Below are 24,104 nucleotides of genomic sequence, written 5' to 3'. Positions count from 1 at the left end.
TTCTCTGTTTCTATTAGGCCCAGTGTCTGTTATGTAAATAGAAGAGGAATGTACAGTTAAAGTAAACTTAAACCTGAACCCAAGAAAGGTCTATTGCAAACTAAGTGTCCTTGGGAGTTACTGCCAAGTTCTCATCTGCTTCCAGCAATTTGGGAGCAAACATGGTGCTATTTGTTTGCAGGTACTGTAAACATGCTGCTGGGATGTTGAGGGTTAAGGTGATACAAATATTTATTGAGGTTTTATAGACTAATAATCTGTTAATCATAGCTGCGGTCTTGGAAAGTAAACAACCTCCACATGGGCTTCTATGTAAGAATGGCATGGCGGGTGGGGGGCCAGTGTGAACCTAAGGCCCGTATGTGACCTTGTCCTCTATTCCTAGTCCAGCGGTAACTGTTCCCATGATGTGGCAATGACTGCCTTTGGAGAGCTCCCTGTTTATAGCTCTGTTTGGACTCGGGTGGCAAATACTATTTTTGATAGAACCCAGCCAACTCATTCACATTGCACACACTCATGTGATCTGCGTGCAGCTGTCTCTGGATTCATTTGTTAGCTGTGCCTTAAGACAGCAATTAATTATAGGTCTGAGTTAAACTTTATTATGGGTTGAGAAAGGCCAGCTGGCTGACCTTTCTGTTTGAGTCTTTTTTGATGTGTCTTCCATTGCTCATCATATGACCACCATCTCTGAGGCATCAGAAGTGAGAATCTCTTTGGTGGATGGCTCTGCCTAGAGATTTACTACTCCAAGTGTGGTCTGTAGACCAGCAATACTGCCATCACCCAGACATGGGAGAAATGCAGAGTCTCAGTCCCCAACCCAGACTTAGTAAATCAGAATTTGTATTTTAACAAACTCTCCAGGTGGTTTGTGTGCACAGACCTAGGCAAGGCTCCTATTGTCGTCCGCTTAGTTGAAGCTGGGTTGCTACCTCTTCCGGGTTCTGAGGAGAGTGTGTGTGGCGTGGGGGTTCTAGGGCCATGTGAGTGTGTCATATATCCCTTCCTTTTCAATGCAACGTGGTCTCACCTAACTGCAAGGGAGGCTGGGAAAGAGAGTCAAATTGTGTGCCAGGAATAAGGGAGAAGGAAGGACCAGACTCACATGGACCAAGGAATGAATTATGTAAGCTAAGCTGTGGGTGTAGTTCGGTGGTCAGTATTATGCCTACCTTTCCTTTCCCTACTCCTTTTCAGTTTGTTTTTCTTAATCGCTATATTAATTAAAAGATTGAAAAAGATAATAATTTTAGAGAAAGAGATAATTTTATTTCTAATGATGGATAGCACCAATATTAATAGTTGGGTGACTTTAACTCTTATAGAAAAAATACCCAACATGCTTATCAAATACCCACCACCTGAGACCTGTATGGGTGTGGACTTCACCCTAGTCTTCCTCCTTCCCTCCCTTCTCTTCTATGATGGAAAATGACAAGCATACGTGTATGTACATATTGTACGTATAACCCCTGACTACCCATCTACAAGTATCAGCAATTACCACCTCAGGCAATCTTGCCTCGACTCTACTTCCACTTACTTATTCTGAATGTGAAGTGTCCAAGTCTGAGGAATGAAGAATAGTGTTTATGGGCTGTTGTCCCTCCAAAACTCATATGTTGAAACCCCAATGCCCATTACCTCAGAATGTGACTGTATTCAGAAATAGGGCCTTTAAAGAAGTGATTAGGTTAAAATGAGTACATTAAGATGTCCTTATAAGAAAATTTGGACACACAGACACCAAGGGTGCATGCACACAGAGGACAGGTAAGCCATCTGCAAGCCAAGGAGAAGGGACCTCAAGAGAAACCAACTTTACTGACACCTTGGTCTTTAACCAGTGAGATCGGTCCGAGTTCTCACCTTACAGGTGTCCCTGACTTGAATCCTACCTTCTTCATGCTGGCGTGGCCTCGGTGCTCACATTCCTTCCATGGAGAGCCCTTCTCCTACCTTGTGCTTGTTGTTGCCATCAATTCTCACAGCTGTCCAGAGTCCTAGACCTGTTCTACTTCTTCTGAGCCACTGATCAGTGGTGACAGGACTGGGGGGCACGAGGGGACACCAGTGACTGGGGCTCATGCGTCTCATTCAGCTAGGTGGTGTCCTAAATCCCTGCTTCCCTGCCTGTCTGTCCCTCAGGTGTCTGCAACAACTAAATTCTAAGAGGATGGAGGGAGGGATCCATCTCTGACCAAGTACACTGAAGCCTAGCTTTTTGTTTCTAGTTTAGTCATTTAACTGACCTTGACTTCTTAGGCCAGTTTTTCTCTCTGAGGCTCGTGGGCTTTACTAGTTTTTCCGAGGTGTGTTCTAGCTCTAACCTCCTTTGACTGAATAATCATTTACCACACACCTTTTTGTGACTGTCTTTCCTAGAATCTCAATTCTGCATGAGTTTGAGGCCAAATATATAAAGAGTGCTTGCTTGAAATATAGACTTAGTCTCCACCTCGGATCTGCAGAATCAGAACCCCAATAGTGGGGTCTGGGCTTATTTTTAATGAGCTTCTCAGGTAATTTCATTGCAGGTTAAAATGTGAGCACTCTGTCCTAGAGTGAGAGCATGTGGCCACAAGGGATTAGGAGAGAGGAGCTCTTAAAACATTCCTAGTCATTTCCTTTAGTGCTAGCTGAAGAGTTCCTAGTGACAGTGGTGGGCTTCTGGGCTCCATGTCTAGGACTGTATTTTATATTACAGGTGAGGACAGGGAGGCAGTGGGGGAAAAAGGCGGTCAGCAGAGGAGCAAGTAGATGAGTGGACTTCAAGGCCAGCAGAAGCTAAGGAGGCGGTGTCTGATATGTGAGCGCCTGGTCTCGAGCTCTAGGGAAGAGTACCCCCTGCACTGACTTCTGGCTCCACCTCTATCTGAACCTCACAGGCACTGTCCTCCATGAGACTGCCCTCCATTTAGACACCAGAGGCAGATTTGGGGTCCCCAGGCCACTCTCAGATGGCTACATATTTGGGGGTTCCCATATGCCCCTCTGGTTCAGTAATTTGCTAGAACCATGCAGAGAACACAATTACAGTTCTATTTAAGCAAACAGATACAAATCAGAAACAGTCAAAGGAAGAGTCACATAGGGCGAGGTTTGGGATAATAGAGCTTTCTTGTCTTATATCTGTGGAGTCAGGACATGTCACATTCCTGGAACATCAATATGTGACAACACTCAGTATTGACAACTAGGAAAGCTCCCCTAAGCTTTGGTGTCCAGAGTTTCTATTGAGGTTCCATTATTCAGGCATGATCAATTGATTCATTAGCCATGTGATTGATCTCCAGCTCCAGCTCCCCATCCCTGGAACTCGGGCTGATACCACATGGCTCCAAGGCTCAGTCTTCTAATCGGGTAGTTGGTCTTTCTGGTGTGGCCAGCCCCCTTCCTGAGTCATATGTTAGCATAAATTCTCTAGGGGTCACTATGTCACCTTGTTAGCATAAAACATCAGGGCCCACATTCATTTGGAAAATTCCAAAGATATAGAGGAACTGGGACAAAGCCCAGGAACTAGGGACAAATACTAGTCAAAGTATTTTTTTTCCTCCAGCTGTACTGAGGCACGATTGACAAAATTGGAAGGTTTTTAAAGTATGCCATGTGATTATTTGATATACAACTACATTGTGGAAGGATTCTCCCCATTGAGTGAATTAGCCTATCCATCGCCTTATTTATCCTTTTTTTTTTTGGTGAGAACATTTACATTCTACTGTCTTAGCAAATTTCAATTATACAATATGGTATTATCAACAGTTGTCACCCTGTTATACATGAAATCTTTAAACCTTGTTCATTCATTCATCTTCTAGCTGCAAGTATGAACTCTTTTACTAAACTCTCCCTATATTCCCCTCTCCCTACCCCCAGCCCCAGGTCCTGGCAAACACTTTTTTGCTCTATGAGTCTGACCTTGATACAATGCAGTATTTGTCTGGCTTATTTTATATAGCATAATGCCTTCCAGGTTCATCCATTTTGTTGCAAATGACAAGATTTTCTTCTTTTTTAAGGTTGAATAATATTTCATTGTGTATATTTGTGTGTATCATCTAGTGATGTAGTAATGTCATAGCGCAATGCATTACTCAAGTGTTTGTGATGATGCTGTTGTAAACAAACCTGCTGTACTGCCAGTTGTATAAAAGTATAGCACATACAATTCCACATAGTACATAATACTTTATAATGATAATAAAAGACTATGTTACTGTCTTATGTATGTACTATGCTATATTTTTTATCATTGTTTCTCTTGTACTTGATTTAATCTTGTGTTGTTTTGTTTATCGTGACCCTTAAGATTACAAAATTCACTGCTAATGCTGCCAGTAAGAAGCTGCATCAAGTGACTGAGCTGGAAACAACATTAAAACTGATGAAGGACTGCAAGGGTAGGAAATCAGTGATGGTTACTGCTCGCCAGTCAGGCACGTACCATTCCACTGTAGCTATGATCTTGCAGAACAGGAACAAAATGAAGGAAGCTGGATCTGCTTCATTGAAGGCAATGAGACTAACAAAAATTCGAGAAGAGCCTATGTCAGAGATGGAGAAACTTCTAATGATCTGGATTGAAGACCAGACACAGAAGTGTATGCCTCTCAGCACTGTGATGATCATGATTAAAGCAAAAAGTTTGCTTGCAACATTGAAAGAAAAGGCTGGACCCAACTATGATGTTGAATTTATTGCTAGCTCCAGGTAGTGTAAACGATTCAAGAATTGTTATTCATTACATAATATGAAAGTGAACGGTGAGTCTGTGAGTGCTAATGTGAAGGCAGCTGAAGAATTTTTGGGAACTCTAGGTAAGATGATTGTGGAGGAAAATTACCTGGCAGAGCAAACATTCAGTATGGATGTGACCTCCCTATTCTGGAAATGGATGCCTGAAGGAACTTGCATCTATAAGGAGGCCAAGTCAATGCCAGGCTTCAAAGCTTTTAAGGACAGGGTAACAGTCTTGTTTGGAGGCAATGTTGTAGGCTACAAATTGAAATCCTTAGTGATATAGCACAGTGAGAACTCCAGGGTTTTCAAGCATAGCAATAAGCACAAACTAGCCAGTGTACTACAGAAGCAGTAAGAAGTCATGGATGACTGAGCTCCTCTTCCAGGATGCTCTCCTGAACTGCCATGCCAGTGAAATGGAGAAGTGCTGTTAGAGAATCACATGCCTTTCAAGGTTTTGCTTATTGTTGGATTATACTCTTGGACATCCTCCTTTTATTGTTGATGTTCATCCTGATATCAAAGTGGTGTTTCTTCCTCCAAACACTACCTCTTTGACCCAACTAGTGGAACAAGGAGTTGTAGCAGCTTTTAAGGCCCACTGCCTGAGGAGGACCTTTGCCCAGGCTATTGCTGCAACTGAAGAAGGCACTGAGAAGACCCTGCTGCAATTTGGAAAGGATTACAAAATCCGTGACTGCACGAAGAACCTTGCTTGGGCTTGGGGTGGTGTCACTAAAGAGTGTATGAATTGCATCCGGAAGAAGATACTCAAGAGATTCATCCTTGACTTCAAAGGATTTTCCAAGGATGAAGAGATTGCAAAAGTCAACAGGTTGTGGTTGAGATGGCAAATGACTTTAACTTGGATATGGATGAAGATGACATTGAGGAGCTTCTAAACTCCTCAGGTGGTTCCTGAGGAATTGACTAATAAGGAATTACTGGAACCAGAATGGGAATGCATAACTGAGGAATAGGCAAGAGAAAAGGCAATTACAGGAGAAGAAAAAGAAAACCCCTCCTCCAGGAAAATTCACAGTGGAGGGTTTAGTAGATGCTTTTGCAGACTTCAGCAAGCTCTTTAAAAAGTTTGAAAACATGGACCCCAATACTGAAAGGTTTTCATTAATAGAGAGGAATATTCATGGTGCATTATCTGCTTATAAGCAAATCTATGATGGAAAAAAGAACCATACCAAACAAACCAGCGTGGACATATTTGTGAAAAGAGTAATACCTCTTCAAGAAGAGCTTTAGGCAGGTGGGTCCTTCAGAAGGTATTCCAGAAGAAGACATTGCTATCACAGGAGGTGACAGACAGCTCCATGCATGTTATTGCCCTGAAGACCTTCACTTGGGACAGTGATGTTGACGATCCTGACCCTGTGTAGGCCTAGGCTAACATGTTTGTGTCTTAGTTTTTAAGAAAAAGATTTAAAATAAAAAAAATTTTAAAAGTAGAAAAAGGCTTATAGAATAAAGATATAAAGAAATAGTATTTTGTACAGCTGTACAGTGTATTTGTGTTTTAAGCTAAATGTTATTACAAAAAAGTTGAAAAGTTAAAATTAAAAAGTTTACAAAGTTAAGAAGTTTCAGTAAGCTAAGGTTAATTTATTATTAAAGAAAGAAAACTTAAAAAAAATAAATTTAATGTAGCCTAAGTGTACACTGTTTATAAAGTCTATAGTCATGTGCAGTAATGTCCTAGGTCTTCACATTTACTCTCTGCTCACTCTCAACTCACCCAGAGCAACTTCCAGTCCTATAAGCTTCATTAATGGTAAGTGCCCTGTACAGGTGTACCATTTTTAATCTTTTATACCATATTTTTACTGTGCCTTTCCCACATTTAGGAACACAGATATTTGCCATTGTTACAATTGCTTATAGTATTTAGTACAGCAAAAACTACAGGTTGGAGCAATAGGAGCAATAGGCTATAAGTATAGCATAGGTGTGTAGTAGGTGAAATCACCTAATGATGCATTTCTCAAAATGTAACCCCATTGTTAACTGATGCATAACTATATGTTTATTAGATTCATCTGATCTAATATGTAGTTTGGGTCCAGTGTTTCCTTATTGATTTTCTGTCTTGATGATCTATCCATTGTTGAAAGTGGAATACCGAAATTCCCTGGTATTATTGTATTGCTGTCTATTTCTCCTTTTAAATTTCTTAATATTTGCTTTATATGTTTAGGTGTTCCTATGTTGTGTGCATAAATATTTATATGTTCTCATGATAAATTGAGCCTTTTATTATTGAATAATGACCTTCTTTGTCTCGCTATAGTCTTTGGCTTAGTCTATTTTGTCTGATACAAACATAGCTACCCCTGCTTTCTTTGGTTTTCATTTGCCTGGAATATCTTTTCCCACCTCTTCACTTTCAGTCTATGTGTGTCCTTAAAGCTGAGGTGAGTCTCTTGAAGGTAGTATATAGATGGGTCTTATTTTTTCTCCATTCAACCACTCTGTGTCTTTTGATAGGACAGAATATAATCTATTTGCATTTAAAGTAATTATTTATAGTTATGGACTCGCCATTGCCATTTTATTAATTGTTTTCTGGTTGTTTGTAATTTTGTTCCTCTTTTTCTTTGTGACTTGATGCTTTTCTGTAGTGGTGTGCTTTGATGTCTTTATCTTTTGTGTATCTACCATAGATTTTTGCTTTGTGGTTACCATGAAGCTTACATAAAACATTTTAAAAGTCTCTTTTGGGCTGATAATAACTTAACTTTGAACACATACAAAAGCTGTATATTTTTACATTCCCCCACAGTTTATGTTTTTGGTGTCACAATTAACTCATTTTATACTGTGTACACTAACAAATTATTGTAGTTATGGTTATTTTTAAAACTTCTGTCTTTTAACCTTCATTCTAGAGTTGTGAGTTATTTACCCACCAGCAACTTATCATTACTCTGAATTTATATATTTACCTTTTCCAGTGAGTTTTATATTTTCATGTTTTTCTGTTACTAATTAGTATCCTTTTATTTTACCTTTAAGAACTCCCTTCAACATTTCTTGTAAAGTTGGTCTAGTGATGATGAACTTCTTTAGCTTTTATGGGTCTGAAAGACTCTTTCAATTCTGAAAGACAACTACCTGGTAGAGTATTCTTATTGGCAGTTTTTTCTTTTAGCGTTTTGACTATATCGTATTACTTCTGCAAAGATGGCTGAAAAAAAATCTGCTCATAGCCTTATGGGAGTACCCTTGTATGTAAGAAGTTGCTTTTCTCTTGTTTTTAAGTTTTTTTTTTTTTGTATTTTGCCTTTATATTTTATTTTTATATTTTGTATCTATTTCTGTGAGTTTTTTTTAATGAGTAAAGTCATACTTTTAAACTAATACCATAGAGTTTTGATTATTGTATTTGAAATAATTTAAAATCCGGTGGTGTCTTTTAACTTTTAATTTGGACGTAACTTCAGCTTGACAGAAAGGTTGTGAATGGTGCACAGAAGTCCAGTATATCCTTCACCCTGATTCCCTAACATCAGATTCTACCATATTTGCCATTCTAGTATGCATATTATTCCTATTTTATCTGAAGTATTTGAAAGTCGATTGTAGGCATGCTTCTCCATTAGCCCTTAACATTTCAGTGTATGTTTCCAAAAAATAAGGACACTTTCTGGCATAATCACTGTACACTCATCACAATTTAGAAATTAACATTGATACGTTTCTACCATCTAATCCTCAGACTGCATAACCAATTTCCCCATATTACCCATTTTAGGCCCAGGGTCATATGTTGTACTTAGCTGTCGTATCTCTTTAGTGCCCTTCAATATGGAGCAGCTCCGCAGTCTCTCATGTCCTTGATATTTTTGAAGAATCCGCAGGTCATTACTCTGGAGAACATTCTTCAGTTTGGGTTTGTCTGATGTTTCCTCATAGTAGGAATACTAAGAAGTAAATGCTCAGTGCATTATACACACCTGATGTCCACCTATCTCATTATTGCTGATAGTAACTTTTATCACTTGGTCAAAGTGATGTCTGCCAGGTTTGTTCATTCTAAAGTTAATTAATAAATTAAAAAAACACTTTTTTTACTCTGTGCAGTTAGTATCTTAAATACAGGCATTCCTTGTTTTGTGCTTTGCCCTGTTGTGCTTCACAGATGTTGCTTTTTTTTTTTTTTAAATAAATTAAAGGCAAGACCATCCACCAGCAAAAAGATTGACTCACTTTATTGCAGTACTCACTTTATAGCGGTGATCTGGAACCTAACCCGCAGTATTATGAAGGGTGCCTGTAATTTATCAACAGGAGCCAACCCCCTCTTCAGTATAATTAGAATATACTTATGCAACTGATTTCTGTCTATTTATTATGCATCTTACAACTTTGGTATACTAGTTCATTGCCCTTAGTAATTTTGAGTTGGACTTTCTTATTTTGTAAAACTATACAAATTTTGTTACTTTCTCCATCTTAACTTTCTTTTTTTCTCCTTTGACTGCTTTTTCCATCATTACTAGTGTGTCAGTGAACCATCCATATCTGGTATCTTATTTTAATGGGAATGAATTTAATGTGTGTTTTGCTGGTAAGGAAAATTGCTTTTGGATATAGTTTTTAAAAATATATTTAGTAGATAAAGTATATGTTATAGAATTTTTAAATATATTACTGCTGTGCTTATTTTAAGAAATTTAAGAATCGATTTGATAGAGTTTATATTAAATAGGCTATAAAAAATATTTTCTTAAAGAATGATTTGAGTTGCAGTGTTTTTGTTTTGACTTCCTAGGGTAAATTAGTAATAGGATGTTGAATTTTAAACTCTTGGTTTTAACTTTAAACTTTCTGGTTTGCTTGGGCATTTTTTTGTGGTAGAATGATAGAGTTCCAGAGTTAGGACTGACACATGGAGGTGAGATTTGTGTTTCAAGGAGTAAGACTGGGAACGTGAATTAGATCAAGTTTACTTTCATGAAGGAGTATGACAAATTGTACTGGTCACACCTTCGTAAATGTTTCTGATTTAATCTTTAACTGACTTCCTTGCCTTCTGCAGTCCATCATTTACAAGGTAGCTTAAAAACTTTTCATTATTTCTCTTTTTCTAAAGTCTAAATTTCTAAGTTTGGAACACCGGACCTTTGGTTACATCAAACTACTACATTACTATATCAAACCCCATTCAGTTTTGAACCTGCTGTTCCTAGGCAATATGTCTTTGCATGTCTTGCCTTGTTTTTCTAGAAAGATTCTCTCCTCTTCCTCTGTTGTCTCCTCAGTGAATGCTGAACGATTCCTCTAGATTTTACTCAAGCTTTGTCTCTTCCTGGAACCCTCCCTAACCCAGGCAGCTGACTCATTTGTAATAGGGCTCCGGATACTTGTTTGTCTTTGTTTTAAGACTCCTACAGCTAAGGTTGGGATTTTGATGTTTAACCAGCGTTGGGACTGTTTGTATATATGTCAGATGAGGCATGCCAATGCACACTCTACAGCAGGTTCTTAAACTTGAGCCTGTATCAGCCTCACCTGGAAGATCATTTCTAATAAGTTAGGGGATGCTGATGTTGTTGGTCTAGAGACCACACTTTGACAACCTCTGTTATACAGAAGATGGGTCACTGGCGAGCTAGGGTATTGATCACTCACCCCTACAGAGACCTGAAGAAAGCCAAGAAGCAGATCCTGTACATAGCTCACAACCACACTTGTCATATTATATTGTAATTATTTGTAACATAGATCCCTTGCTCACTGGACTGTGAGCTCTAGGAGGGCAGTTGAACCAGTGAATATAGTGATGGGTTTATACCATTATTCTTGTTTTGGTGGCTAAGGGACTGCTGCCAGCGCCCTGTGGCTACTCTTTGGGGCCAACATTTGAAGTAAAGTTCTATAGCTTTTCCAGAAAGATGAAAATGTTTTCATCTTTCTGGCCGTAGTTCTGATCAAGAAGACTTTGCCACCCAGACAATGTCTGGAGACATTTTTGGTTGTCACAGTGTGGGGTGGGGAGATGCTACTGGCATCTTAAGGATTGAGTCCAGGGATGCTGCTGACCATCCTGTAGTGCACAGGGCAGACACACACCCCCCCCCCCCCCCCCCCCCCCCCCCGCCGCCAACAAAGAAGCATGCGGCCTAAAATGTCAGTAGTGTTGAACTTGAGAAATCTTGCTCTAGGGGAAGGGGATTCTAGTGAGGTAGGGTGGGTCTTTCTGTGAAAGTTGTCTTTGTGCCTCTCATTTGTTCCTCACCCCAGTCTCTGTTCTTAGACTCTCTGAGTACCCTATGTACCTCTGCCCCGCTGACCCCTATGCCCAGCCCTGCCCTGATGGAGGCCCTAGGCTGAGCCACAGGAGCCTACAGTGACCACAGCTGGCAGAGTCTTCAGAGAGAATCAAAGAATAATAATTTGCCACAGCTAAAAGTGCATTAAAATACAGTATTCTTTCAACAATAAATGACTTATTTGAGAAGGGCTAGGGCATTTATTGAATGATTAACTGACCTGCATATTCTGCTTGACCTACAGGAGATAGAGAGAGTTGTGTGAGTGCATGTTCTCTGCCACTGCTTCTCAAGCAGGGGAGAGGCATTTATTCATTTATTCAGCTGAGTTTTGAGTGACTTGCTATGTGCCAGGCCCAGTGACTGCCACAGAAAGGCTGGGCCCTGCCTTTATGAAGCTCTTGTTCTAGAAAGGAGATGGACAAAATAAAGAAGGGGATTATTTTTCTACTCAACAGAATAGATTGTAGTAAATGGTAAAGAAAGGTAGTAGAGGGAATTAAGGTAGAAAATCAAGATGTGTGGTTTTTTTAGATAGCGCAGTCAGGCCTTGCTGTGGAGGTGACAATTCGTTTGTGACCTGGAGAAGGGCCTGTGCGATCATGGAAGGAAAGGGGAAGAGTATATGTTCCCATCAAAGAGAATAGGAAACAGGAGCTTGGAACCAGCAGATGGAACACTGAGCGAGGGCGACGGGCAGGAGATGGGGTTGGTGAGCTAAGAGGAACCTGGTCACACATGACACTCCATCAGGAGTTTAAGTGTTCTCTTGCAGGATGACGACATGGTCTTGTATTTTTGAGAAATCATTCTGTATTTTTTGCATATAAAGATCATAGGGAAACCAAGAGTGAAAGTAGGCAGGTCATTTAGCAGACTGCAGCACCAAGAACTGATGGCGGTTTGGGCCTCAGTGGGGGAAGCAGAGATGCAGGGGAGTGGATGGGATCAGGCTGCATTTTGGAGGTAGCAGCTGAGGCAGGGAGGGGAAGGGAGGCATCAGGGGTGACTACCAGGTTTCTGGTTTGAGTTGTGGGCTCCATGGAGTTGACATTTACCAAGATGGGAAAGAACAGGTTTGGCAGGGAAAATCAGGACTTCCATTGGGATTGTGGAGCCTGTTAGACATCTGTGAGGAGATGACAGGTAGGCACTTAGCCACAGGCATCTGGAGTGTGGGGGAGAGGCCTGGTGCTTAGCATTTAGATGGTGTTCAAAGGCAGGGGGATGGACAGGTATCCCCTGGGAAAAGTGCGAGGCTCACCTCAGTGCAGGGGCCAGACTGGCCGAGTAGTTGTGAAGATAGTAGGTGTCAAGTCACAGCCATTGGCAGGCATCGTAGAGGTCTGAAAGCCTATCCTTAATATGTGCAATGGAATAAAGAGGAAGAGATGAGAAAAAGAAAATGAGCAACTGGGGATTGGGGTGCCCTTTGTGTAGGGTGTAGAAGTCACTTGTGATGATACTGGGAGTTGGGGTGAAGTGGAAGCCTGATCCAGCAGTTAGAGTTGCTGAACAACAAATGATAGGCAGTGACAAAGAATTTTTTAGATGCAGCGGTGAGTAGCTGGTTTGCAAGTGTCAGAGATGTTTACAGCTAGGAGGGATGTAGGGCTTGAAAGTGGAGCTAGGGAACCGGAGACTACCCTGAGGCTACAGGGAAGCTGTGTCCCCAGGGACCAGCCAGGCCCCTGCTAAGAGCAAGGAGCTGAGGGCTTGGGGGAGCTCCAGGGAATTTCATGGGAGGATTAGGAGGGAGGGTTAGATTGGGTGGTGACGGTTAACCAGGGAGTCTAGTTCTAGCTGAGGTAAATGGGTTGTGACTTATAGAGGAGTGAATGGTCAGTGGGTGGTCTGGGCCAGGGGCTTCAGGGAGAATGTTCCTATGAGCCACAGCATATGATGGCTCTCACGGGGCTCTATTATTGGAAAGGTGTACCCACTGGTGTTAAGAAAGTGTAAGAGTGAAGCTATTGCTTTTTCAACTCTGTCTCCCAAGGGCCCTGAGGGAAGAAGGGGGTCAAGGAGCACCTAGGAAGTGTAGAGTGTTTGCCAAAGCAGCTCCCTGCAAGCAGGGCATTTCTTTGTCAATTTTTCTATTTATTCAGTGTGTATGTTTTTCCCCTTCAAATGCCACAGTTTACTAAAACTTCTAAGAAGATGTGCCAAGTGTTTCTGTGGCTTTGTGTACTCCCAGGACATGAGGGAACACTCCTTAGGGTGTAGGCCCCTGCAGTCGGGCAGACGGCTCTGTGGGGCCTTTGGCTTTTTCAGCACGGGGACTACCTGTTTTAGTCATTTTACATTTCACTTCCTTCTCACTCTGTGGGAAACAAGAAGTGATGGAGTAACAGCCAAGTATGACCTGTGTAAGGAGGAAACCCTCACCAGGAGCCTCAGTTCAGCTCCAAATACTGATTTATCATTATGGGTCATTTCTACGTGGCTCAAATATTCATTGAGCTTCCCTGTCCCAGGAACTGTGCTGGGAATGGAGTATGAAAAAATGGCCGAGAGACCCTCCTGCCCTGTAAGGACCCCCTGGTCTGTTGTGCAGATTATGGCGCTAAGGGCAGTGTACACACAGTAGAGACCCATTACTGGGTCAGGAAATCAGTTTATTTAGTGGTTGTTGATTGGGGTTTCTTTTCTTTTTTAAAATTAACGAAAATTGTGGTATAGGGATGTCAAGTACAGCATAGGGCATATGGTCAATAACCGTAATAACTATGTATGGTGTCAGACGGGTGATCACTTATTGGGATGATCACTTTGTAAGGTATATAAATGTCTAATCACTACATCGTACCCCTGAAATTAATATAATATTGTATGTTAACTGTAATTGAAAAATAAGGGACAAACAACCCCCCCAAATTTTGGTAAAACACACATAAATGTAAAATTTACTATCTTTTTAAAAAATTGAGGTATGATTGACATTAATTTCATATGTAATAACATAATGATTTGATATTTGTATGTATTGTGAAGTGATCACCACAATAAGTCTAGTTAACATCTTTCACTACACATAGTTACAAACATTTTTTTCATGATAAGAACTTTTAATATTTACTGTCAGCAGTTTTCAAATATGCAATACAGAATTATTAACTACAGTCACCATACTGTACATTATTGTATCTCCATGACTTATTTATTTTATAACTGGAATTTTGTACTTTTTTACCCTCTTTACCCATTCCACCCACCCCTTACCTCTGGCAACCACCAATCTGTTTTCTATTATCTTAAGAGCTTTGTCTCTCTCTCTTTCTGTCTCTCTCTCTCTCTCTTTTTTTTTTTTTAAAGATTCCCCATATAAGTGAGATCATAAGGTATTTGTCTTTCTCTGTCTTATTTCATTTATAGCATAGTGCCCTCAAGGTCCATCCACATTGTCACAAATGGCAAGACTTCCTTACTTTTTATGGCCGCGTAATATTCTATTGTGTATATATACTAATACCATCTTAATTGTTTTAAAGGGTACAGGTTAGTGGCTGTTCTTTTGTGACTGGCTTATTTCACTTAGCATTAAGATCCTCAGGGTTCATCTATATTGTAGCGTGTGTCAGCATTTCTTTTTAAAGGCTGAATAATATTCTAGTGTATATGTATACCACACTTTGTTTATCCATTAATCCCTCAATAGACACCTGGGTCACTTCCACCTCTTGGCTATCATGACTAATGCTGCTGTGATCAGGAGCATACAGTGACTGACATTTCTTTTTCATGAACAAGGGTAGAAAATACCAGAGTAGCATGGGGAAATGTGGACACAGCGTAGGCAGACCTTCTGGGTGTTCAAGAGCACTTAGAAATCTAGATTTGTATGGGAAATCTCTTGTTTTTTCAGCTATTTTTCAAAATAATGTGTGCCACACCAGACATATTTGTTGCTAGGATCTTGCTTATGGGCCTCCACTGGGTGACTACAGGCAGAAGAGATTATGTATAAGGGATTTTTGGTAATGCCACGTAAGTTGCCGTGGACCCAAGGGAGGAGAGGTTTGCTGGAGAGAGAGGCCCCCTGAAGGAGCTTGATCCTGAAACAGGGATCAATTAAATCAGATTTTTAAAAAGGGGTATAATGAACTCTCAGTCATTGCTGGTGGTAATGCAAAATGGTGCAGCCACTTTGGAAGACAGTTTTGGGGTTTCTTACAAAACCGAACATACTCTTACCATATGACCCAGCAATCATACTCTTTGGCATGTACCCAAAGGAGTTGAAAACTTATGTCCACACAAACACCTGCATACGGATGTTTATAGCAGCTTTATTTATAATTGCAAAAACTTGGAAGCGACCAAGATATCCTTTAGTTGGCGAATGCATAAATAAATTGTGGTCCATCCCGATAATGGGATATTATTCAACACTAAAAAGAAATGAGCTACCAAGCTAAAAGACTTGAAGGAACCTTAAGTGTATTTTATTAAGTGAAAGAAGCCAGTCTGAAAACCCAATCTGAAATGACCCATAATGATACTGTGCGATTTCAACTATATGACATTATGGAAAAGACAAAACCATGAAGACAGTAAAAAGATCAGTGATTGCCAGGAGTTGGGAGGAGGGTAGCGTGAATAAATAGGTGGAGCACAGAAAATTTTTAGAGCAGTGAAACTATGACACCATAATGGTGAATACATGTCATTATACACTTGTCAAAACTCATAGAATGTACACCGAGACTGAACCCTAATGTAAACTATGAACTTTGGGTGATAATGACATGTCAGTGATGGTCATCAATTGCAACAACTGTACCACTCTGGAGGGGGATTTTGATAATGGGGGAGATTGTGCCGAAGTGTAGGAACTCTCTGTATTTTCTGCTTGGCTTTGCTGTGAACCTGAAACTGCTATAAAAAAGTCTATTAAAGTTTTTTAAAAAAGGATGAAGGCCTATTGGGTTTGGGAGTTGAAGGTAGGGGATACCTTCAGTGTGTGTTCAGGGGATAAGTGGGCAACCAGTCTGGCTGTGAGAAACGATTCCTGTTGGGACAGCGGGATACATGACCGGAAAAGCAGGCTGGGGCTCTTGCAGATATGCAGACACTCACACTGGCAATGCTTGTACCAGGGTATGGCTTTGCAAGCTGCATGAGATGACCTATGTGCTAAATTAACCTAACTGCCCATACATTTATTTCCCATGGACTGATGAACTTTGAGCAATCTAGTGAAAGTATCATGACTGACTAAATTAGCCTTGAGTAGGTATTTTTTCAATTAAGACAGTGTAAATTACATGTTCACATGCATGGTGATTAAGCTTCTGGAACAATTCTTTGACACAAGTCAAGTATTTTCTTTTCTGTTCTTTGTGCCTGAATTTCAATGAGTGACATCAAAGGCTTAGTTAGTCAGGCAGTAGATTTCTTACTCTCAGGAGGGATACCTTGAGCTAGGAGGCAAGAGCTAAGGTTCAATAGTTTGGAAGAAAGCGTTTTGTTGGAACAGACACTGCTGACTCTATCTTTAGAGGAGGTCACGCACAGAGGCACTCACAGGTTCGGAAGGGATCTTGGCAGTGATTGATTCCTTAACCTAGTGGTCACCACTTGGGCTGTGCTAACCAGACTAGGGTATTACCTGCTGGTTGTAAGATCCTTTACTTGCTAGTTTCAAACAATGGTGCTTTAATCTCCTCACAGCCATGTGGGTTGGGCAGCGGAAATATTTTCTTGCTCATGACTCCTTGTTTTGTTGGGAAAATGTGTGGTGATAAGACAAGGACACATGAAGACATAAAGGCATGGTTTAGTTGGCAGGGGAGAAAGGAGACAAGAAGGCTGGGAATGAACCAGAGATTTCTGCAGGGCCAGCAGCATGGGAGATCCACATGTACCCCAGGGCAGAGGGAGTGGTGGGGTTTGGGGGACATTGGGGAGGGAGTGGGACACAGCCTGCACTGCTGCTTCACTTGTGTTGACACGGGAAAAACAGATCATAGATGAAGAGGGAAGGGATGAGGAAATGGATTTTGAGCAAATATTAGGAACGGAGGAAAGAAGATTCTAGCTGAGAGGTGCCATTGCATTTAATTTGATTTGGCTGGGGGCCACTCCAGGAAAGCTGGGGTAGTGACCCATTTTGAGATAGCTCACCTGCGGTGTGGGTGTTCCCATCTCATGCTGGATGGATTCTAGTGGCTAGGCATGGAGACATACCAGACACTGTCTTCGGTCACAGATATGCCAAGTAGTTTGTGAGTAGTCCTTGCTCTGAAGGAGTTATACTCCATGGTGAGGCAGGAGGGAAATGCCGCTGCTGGATTAAGGGGTGTGGAAGGAGAGAGGAAGGAGAGAGTAACAGCCTTGAGACAAGGGCCACTGGGGCAGAGCTGGGTTGAGGGATGGTTCCTTAGGCAGTGGCCTGGAGTTGCTGAGTAAACTCCCTCAGAGATAAGCCGGAATGAAGGTGTCCCTTGTCTCAGGTCTCCATGTCTAATTCTTCACTTAGGTGGTGATGGATAATTTAGGCTCCTGTGAAAGTAGGCTTGCCATCAGATGAAAATGAAAACCTTAAGTCCTTGCTGGTACCTATAGGGCTCAGCCTGGCTTTTTGAGATTGGGAGTTCTTAAGTCAGGAGCCACGATGAAAGAAATTTGCTTGATTGAGTAATTCCATCTATCAAAATTATTAGAGGCTTTTTAATGGGGTCTAAATGTGATTACTTAAGAGCTCCGTTGTGGTAATGGCTGGTATTTGTCTACAGGGACTTTGTAGTGTTCAAAGCAACCCCAGTTCATCCTCTCAGCAGCCTTGGGAGGTATTATCTCCAGGTGTTTTCCCCTTTTGCCAGAGGCCAGTTTTGAGAAATGAGGATCAAGGTCACACAACCAGAAAGTAACAGTCCTAGACTAACACAGGAGGATTGCCACTTGCAACACATTTAGCAGTGTTTTTTTCTTTTTACTCATTAAACTTTTGAAAATTTTGGTAAAATGCACGTAACATAAAATTTACCATCCTAACATTTTAAAGTATACAGTTCAATCGTGTTAAGTACATTCACATTGTTCTGCAACCAAGCTCCAGAATTCTTTTTATCTAGCGTTAGAGTTTCATTAAAACACTAACTTCTCACTTCCCTCTTCTGCCAGCCAGCCCCTGGCAACCACCATTCTGCTTTTGTCTCTCTGAATTTGACTACTCTAAGTACCTTATGTAAGTGGAATCATACAGTATTTTTCCTTTTACATTCCCACCAGCGTTGTGCAAGGGTTCCAGTTTCTCCACATCCATGCCAACACTTTTTTTTTCTTTTTGGATAGTAGCCATTCTAATACGTGTGAGGTTGGTTTGCACTTCCCTAATGATTAGTGATGTTGAACATCTTTTCCTTTGTAAGCAGAATTTTAAAGAGAGCCTGTCAGGGTACAGTATCATCATCTGGGTAAGTTCCAGGGCTAATTTCTCAAGAGATTCCTTCAGGGAATAACTGTAGAATAAATGGCCCAACACATTTCAAACCTGTTTAGTGGTAAAGCTTACAGATTTATACTCTTGCTTTGGAAGGAAATTGAGACCTAGAAATATCAAGTGACTGCCAAAGGAGGATGGAGATGCAAAATCTGGAACTTGTAGAAATGAAGGGGGGAATGGTCGAGGCCCTGGGAATGCCCGGGTCTTCAGTACCATTGCTTGGACTAGATTCCAGCCTTCCGGCTCCTGGACCAGCGTCAAGCAACTAGGGTTAGCAAAATCGAGCTGTTTCTCTGACTGCTTCCTTAAAGATTCACAGATGTTCATTTTTCAACAAATAATTCTTGAGCACTTCCTCTGTACCTAGTACTATTGGCTAGGGATAAAGCAGTAGATAAGAGAAATGAGATCTTTGCTTTCACAGGTTATTGTCTGGCTTCAGAAATTTCCGTACCCTGGCAAAGTCAGTAAAATGGTGTTAATCTTTAGACTATCTCTGCAGATTAATTATTATCATTTAAATAATGTGTAATAGATAAAGACAGTTTATTTGAATAGATTTTTCTTGGGGTCCTCTTAAAGTTATTGTTTTTCTTTTCATAATGAATAAGTAATTAGTAGAGAGACAATTTGAGGTTATGTGAATATCCTTTTGTACATCGAATTGTCACTCACTGGTTTTAACTTTCATCGATAATTTCATTTTTTAAAATTTTTATAAATTTTGTGTTTTTCAAAACAGTTGGCATACAATATTATATTAGTTTCAAGTGTACCCATTGTTAATTTTCTAACTCCATTGTTCCTTAAATATTTTTTTTTGCATTCTAGAATGCATGAGCTTTCCCTTCTCCCCCATTTATGTAGGAGTAAGGATGTATGTATTCTTTTGTTATTTAATGAGTTATGATTCATTGCCATTTATTTATTTTGATGCTCTAAGTATCACAGATTTGTCTAGTGAGAACCCTTCAAGCTGGCTTCTCTGTCCTTTGACAGACATATCCTCATGATTCCTTGAGCACTTCCTTATTTTCTGTTCCACTCTCTGTCTTTGTACACTCTCTGTCTGTTTTGCGTTGGTCTCATCACTGGGTGGTGATGCTATTTCTGGGGATGCTTGGGACACTACTACTTGTGGCAAGTCCTCACAGACATTTTCCCCAAGGAGTCAGTGTTGTGGCTGAACTGGCCCTTGTGATTTTAAGATTGCAAAATGCACCTCAGTAATGATTTATATCAGGGAACTTTGAAAAAGACAAGGTTTATTACTCACAGGTCCTGGCATGCCTGGGGTCACACAGTAAGGTCCTGGGGGGAAGGAATGAGACAGGGAGGTAGGAGAGAACACCATTCTGGGGTTCTGCCTTTATTGGGGTTAAGGGTGAGGTGCCTAAGGTTTTGCAGGTTCACTCTTTGTTGGTGAATTTAAAACAACAGTAGGAATTAAAGCTCAGGAGGGGAAAAACGTGGTCAGTCAAATGGTTAGTTATCCAGGTCAACCAGAGTTTTCTGACAAAGAAAAAGGGAAATTCATGGGTGGGTGGCTTGGGTCTTTATCTAGTGATGTAGCTGGCGATGTGTTTGATTTGAACGTCTTTGAAGTGGATGCCTCAGCAATCAAAAGCTTAACGTATGACATTTAAAGTACAATAAAAAAAGCTAGTTGTCATTTACTGACAGTACACTGCCCCAACCTTGGAGTCAGTCATTTCTTTAAGTACCCTAATGGAAGAAGGTACTAAAAAAAAAAAAAAAGAAAAAAGAAAAAAAACAAGATCTGGGCTTTGGAGTGCTCTTTGATACTGGTGTGTCATTGCTTTCAGGCCCTCTCAGCAAAAAGAGCTAGTGTGTGTGTGCATGTGTGTGTGTGTGTTTGCATGTGCAAATATCTAATTTTTAACCATAACTGTATATTTAAAATGTAGACTTTTAAAAAACAAAACTCATAAATGTATTTTGACACAGATATGTATTTTTGGATAAATGTCACCCTTTTTCTCTTAATTTTTAACAGGTGGCTAAACCCCTTGTTTAAAATTGGTCACAAACGGAGATTAGAAGAAGATGATATGTATTCGGTGCTTCCAGAAGATCGCTCCAAGCACCTCGGAGAAGAGCTGCAAGGGTAAGCAACAGGCAGTGAGGAGAAGGATAAGGAAGAAGGGGAACTTCTAAGTGTGTGGCTATTGGTTGGGAGAGGGTATTGCCTTCCTTTGGGCCCTTCTGGACCCTTCTTCGCCTAACATTGCCCACGCACCTCCTCTCAAGCTGCCCTTGGGCTTAGGCTACTTTGGAGGCTTGGGGAACCTGTGTTTCCTGTGGAAGTGCAGGGAGCCCACAGCAAAGGCCCTGGCCACTGAGATCTGTTCCGGGAGGTGGTATCGCTAGTGAAGTTGTCTGGACTCCTGTTTGCCGTTTTGGGCTGCTCAGCTCAGAGTGCTGTCCATCCAGCAGAGCTTGACAGTAACTTGTTTCCTAAAATAGGGACTTTTTTGCTCCAGGCTCGTTTTTTCTGGTGCTTCAGATAGTGTACCACACATCTTGTAAGAGCCCTGGGAACGATTAGCCAGCATTTATGGGATAGCCATGAGGTCCTGTAATAAGCACTTATCTTTCACTCTGCCACCTCCCCCGTTTGCCCTAAGGCAGGGTGTGCTGTTCTTCACTTCCCTTTGTTTCTCATCGCAGGTTCTGGGATAAAGAAGTCTTGAGAGCCGAGAGAGACTCACGGAAGCCTTCTTTAACAAAGGCAATCATAAAGTGTTACTGGAAATCCTATTTAGTTTTGGGAATTTTTACGTTAATTGAGGTAAAAGCTTTTGCCTACAGTGAATTGTTTTTCAGTATATGTGGATTGCTAGTGAGATGGATGGGACTACTGGGGAGAGGGGCAAGAAATTTAAGGCATGAGAGTAAAACATATCTAGTAAACATGATGTAACTCAGTAGCTGAGTTCATCTTTAGAATGGGCAAATACTTAGATGACTAGACCTTAGGGAGATTATTATTTTCTTTTAAGCAACTAAAATAGAGAGTCATGGAAGGACAACACTGAAAAGAAAAGGCATTTTATACCATGTTAAGACACTTTTGGTGCTCAGTAAATCTTATAAATGCTAAGAATGATCCTTGACCAAAAGAAGATCCTGCAACCTCAAGCAATAGGTGTCCTGTGGTTTGGAAGATGTAAATTTGGACCAGAGCCCAGACTAATAAACATTTTTTAGGTACTCGGCAAATAATTGTTAACTTGACCAAGCCAGATCTGATAAATGCTTTCCAAAGTAGGCATTGTCACCTCTCCCCTTCCCGGGAAACAGAATGCAGGGCCCTGCCTCTGGCTTGGGCTTGAGCTGGCCAGAGCTCCCAAGAACACACAGGTCCAGGCTGCTCGCTTTCCAGTGGACTGGATACTACGAGCCAAAGCCCTCTCTTTGGAGTGGCTCTGGCTTCTTCATGAATTCTGGAGAATATGTACCACATGTATCACCCATCCTGGTTTCTTGTCCCTGGTTGCGGGAGTGGATTGCTGGTTGGAAGGTGGAGTCTTGGTAGTCTGGCATGGCAGAGAGTGTAGGATTGGATAGACAATGGAGAACCGAAGGCAAAAGCCACGAGTCAGTGACCTCCATTACCGTGAAAGGCCTCAGGCATGATCCTCTAGTAAGACGTTGTTCTACCTGTTCTAGGTTGGTATGCTGAAAATCTGCCTAGGTGGCTCGTGCTCTCTGTAGGACTTTAGTACTGACTTAGGGACATTGGTGGCCCTGCCTTCGTGTGAGATTAGTAGAAATAGAAGTTGCAGTTGCTATGAAAGGGTTGTTCTAGATGCAGAAGGGCGGTAAGTTGTTATAAGTGCATTTATTGGGGATGAGGTGGGTAGGCCAGTTCATTTGTATGTGGGAAGTGTAGCTCCTGTTTAAAATGGTCTGTTGTATTGAAGGGCACTGTGGGAAGTGGGTAGCTAGGTGAGTAAACGCTGGAGAAAACCAGAGAATCTGTCAGGCAATAGGTGACTGGATGGTCCTGGGAGACTAAAGTTCTTGCTAATGACAGAGGTGTGTTGGCCAGTGTGCCAGACAGTGGGAATGTGTATATGGGGCAGTGTTCCTCCTTTGGGAGGGCACCAACCACCACCTGGATATTGTTGTGGCCTTGCGAAGGGCAGAGTACAGATGCAAATCAGTGGGACTGCTTTGCATCAAAGTTTACTCAAGGGTGGGAGAGGATGCAGGAGACCCTCAGGTTGTCCAGCCTGTTTCTGACCTGTGCACAGGTGTCCCAATGATGGTGTTTCTACATCGTTACAGTAAGTCTGTTTAAAAGAAGTGAGGTGGCAAGTGGGTGTCACTGTAGCCTGTGTGTGCATTTCTTGATCAAATGCGGCTACTGACGTCAGGGAGCAGAGCTCTCATGAATTCTGCTTGCCAGGAATCACTGGAGCCTCGCTGTGTGCCTATGGCTCTAGATTGGGGTAGACAGGGGTGAGTGGCCTCAGGGTTTAGTATAGGATCGTGTCCTGGAGTAGGCCTCCCTCTGCTGCCCCTGGATATGTAGTTTCCATTTGCTGCCAGGTGCCGAAGAAGCTGAAGACAGGCAGATCAAAGGGTAGCCCATGTCTCTGGGTTTGAACTGAGCTTCTGGTTTTCCTCACTGTCCTGGACTGCTGGCTTCTTGGGGTGGGGTCTCTAAGCCCTACATGGTGACTAGATTCCATCTCAAAATGAGCTTCGAGTCTTTGCTGGGCAAGATTTTGGAGAACTTGACACAGAGACAGAGGCCACAGGAGCTGGGGTTCTTCTTGAGAGAGGATAGGTCCCACTCTGGTGCTGGGATTTCAGAATTGTCCAGTTCCAGTAATACTTATTGATGGAAGATCTAGGATGGCTAGGACTGGGGGGCCGAATGAAGGTGCAGCCAGCTGGTAGAGTGTTGGGCCCTCTTTTAGGAGGTTGGTTAGTTATGGCAAAAAAGTGGAGAATAAAGTAACTGGCCAACATGGGGGCTCATCCTCAGTAGTATTAGTATTAATTAGTATGAGTAGCAGCAGTAATAGAGATTCGTACTCAGTAGTAGTAGTACTGATGATGTTGCAATAAGGGCTCATACTCAGTGGTGGTGGTGGTGGCAGCAGCACTATTTGTGTAGTAATTATAGTAAGTATTTGAAAAATGTCTGTCAAGAACTGCTATGAGCACTTTACATGTAATATTATTTTATTCCTTTGGCTAACTCAAATGAAATGAAAAATATTATTATTCCCATTTTGGAAAAGAGGACACATAGTGACAAGTAGTTAACATATTGTGCCCAGGGTCACACAAAGCATAAAGGAGAGTCAAGATTTCTTCTTGGGCACTCTGACTTATGAGCCTGACGATCTCTATGACTGATAGCTTGTCCTGTGTCTTCAGGGTCTCAGATACATGCATCTTGATTTTGGCCTAGGAATAATAAGTAAGATGCTAAGAACTGCCTAGAATAGGAAGTTATATTGGGGATTGTAAATTGGGGTGGAGTCCAGGTGGCTGTGTCCCCTGGGTGCTGGAATTTGCTAGGGTGTTGACATTAGCAGTAGCACCATGGTGCATTTATATGGACCAGGAGCCTTGAA

General features: G+C 41.5%; 1 protein-coding gene across 1 annotated transcript in view; it reads left to right on the top strand.

Moving 5' to 3' along the window:
* ABCC4 (ATP binding cassette subfamily C member 4) overlaps positions 1 to 24,104 on the top strand; it is a 230,511-nt gene that overhangs the window by 17,359 nt on the left and 189,048 nt on the right. Inside the window, exons 2-3 of the mRNA XM_023528014.1 lie at positions 20,504 to 20,614; positions 21,178 to 21,298. Coding sequence (XP_023383782.1) covers positions 20,504 to 20,614; positions 21,178 to 21,298 — 232 coding nt within the window. The remainder of the gene's footprint in view (positions 1 to 20,503; positions 20,615 to 21,177; positions 21,299 to 24,104) is intronic.

The sequence above is a fragment of the Pteropus vampyrus genome, unplaced genomic scaffold, assembly GCF_000151845.1.
Source record: "Pteropus vampyrus isolate Shadow unplaced genomic scaffold, Pvam_2.0 Scaffold21, whole genome shotgun sequence".
Classification (NCBI taxonomy): domain Eukaryota; kingdom Metazoa; phylum Chordata; class Mammalia; order Chiroptera; family Pteropodidae; genus Pteropus; species Pteropus vampyrus.
This window is presented reverse-complemented; position numbering and strand designations above follow the sequence as displayed.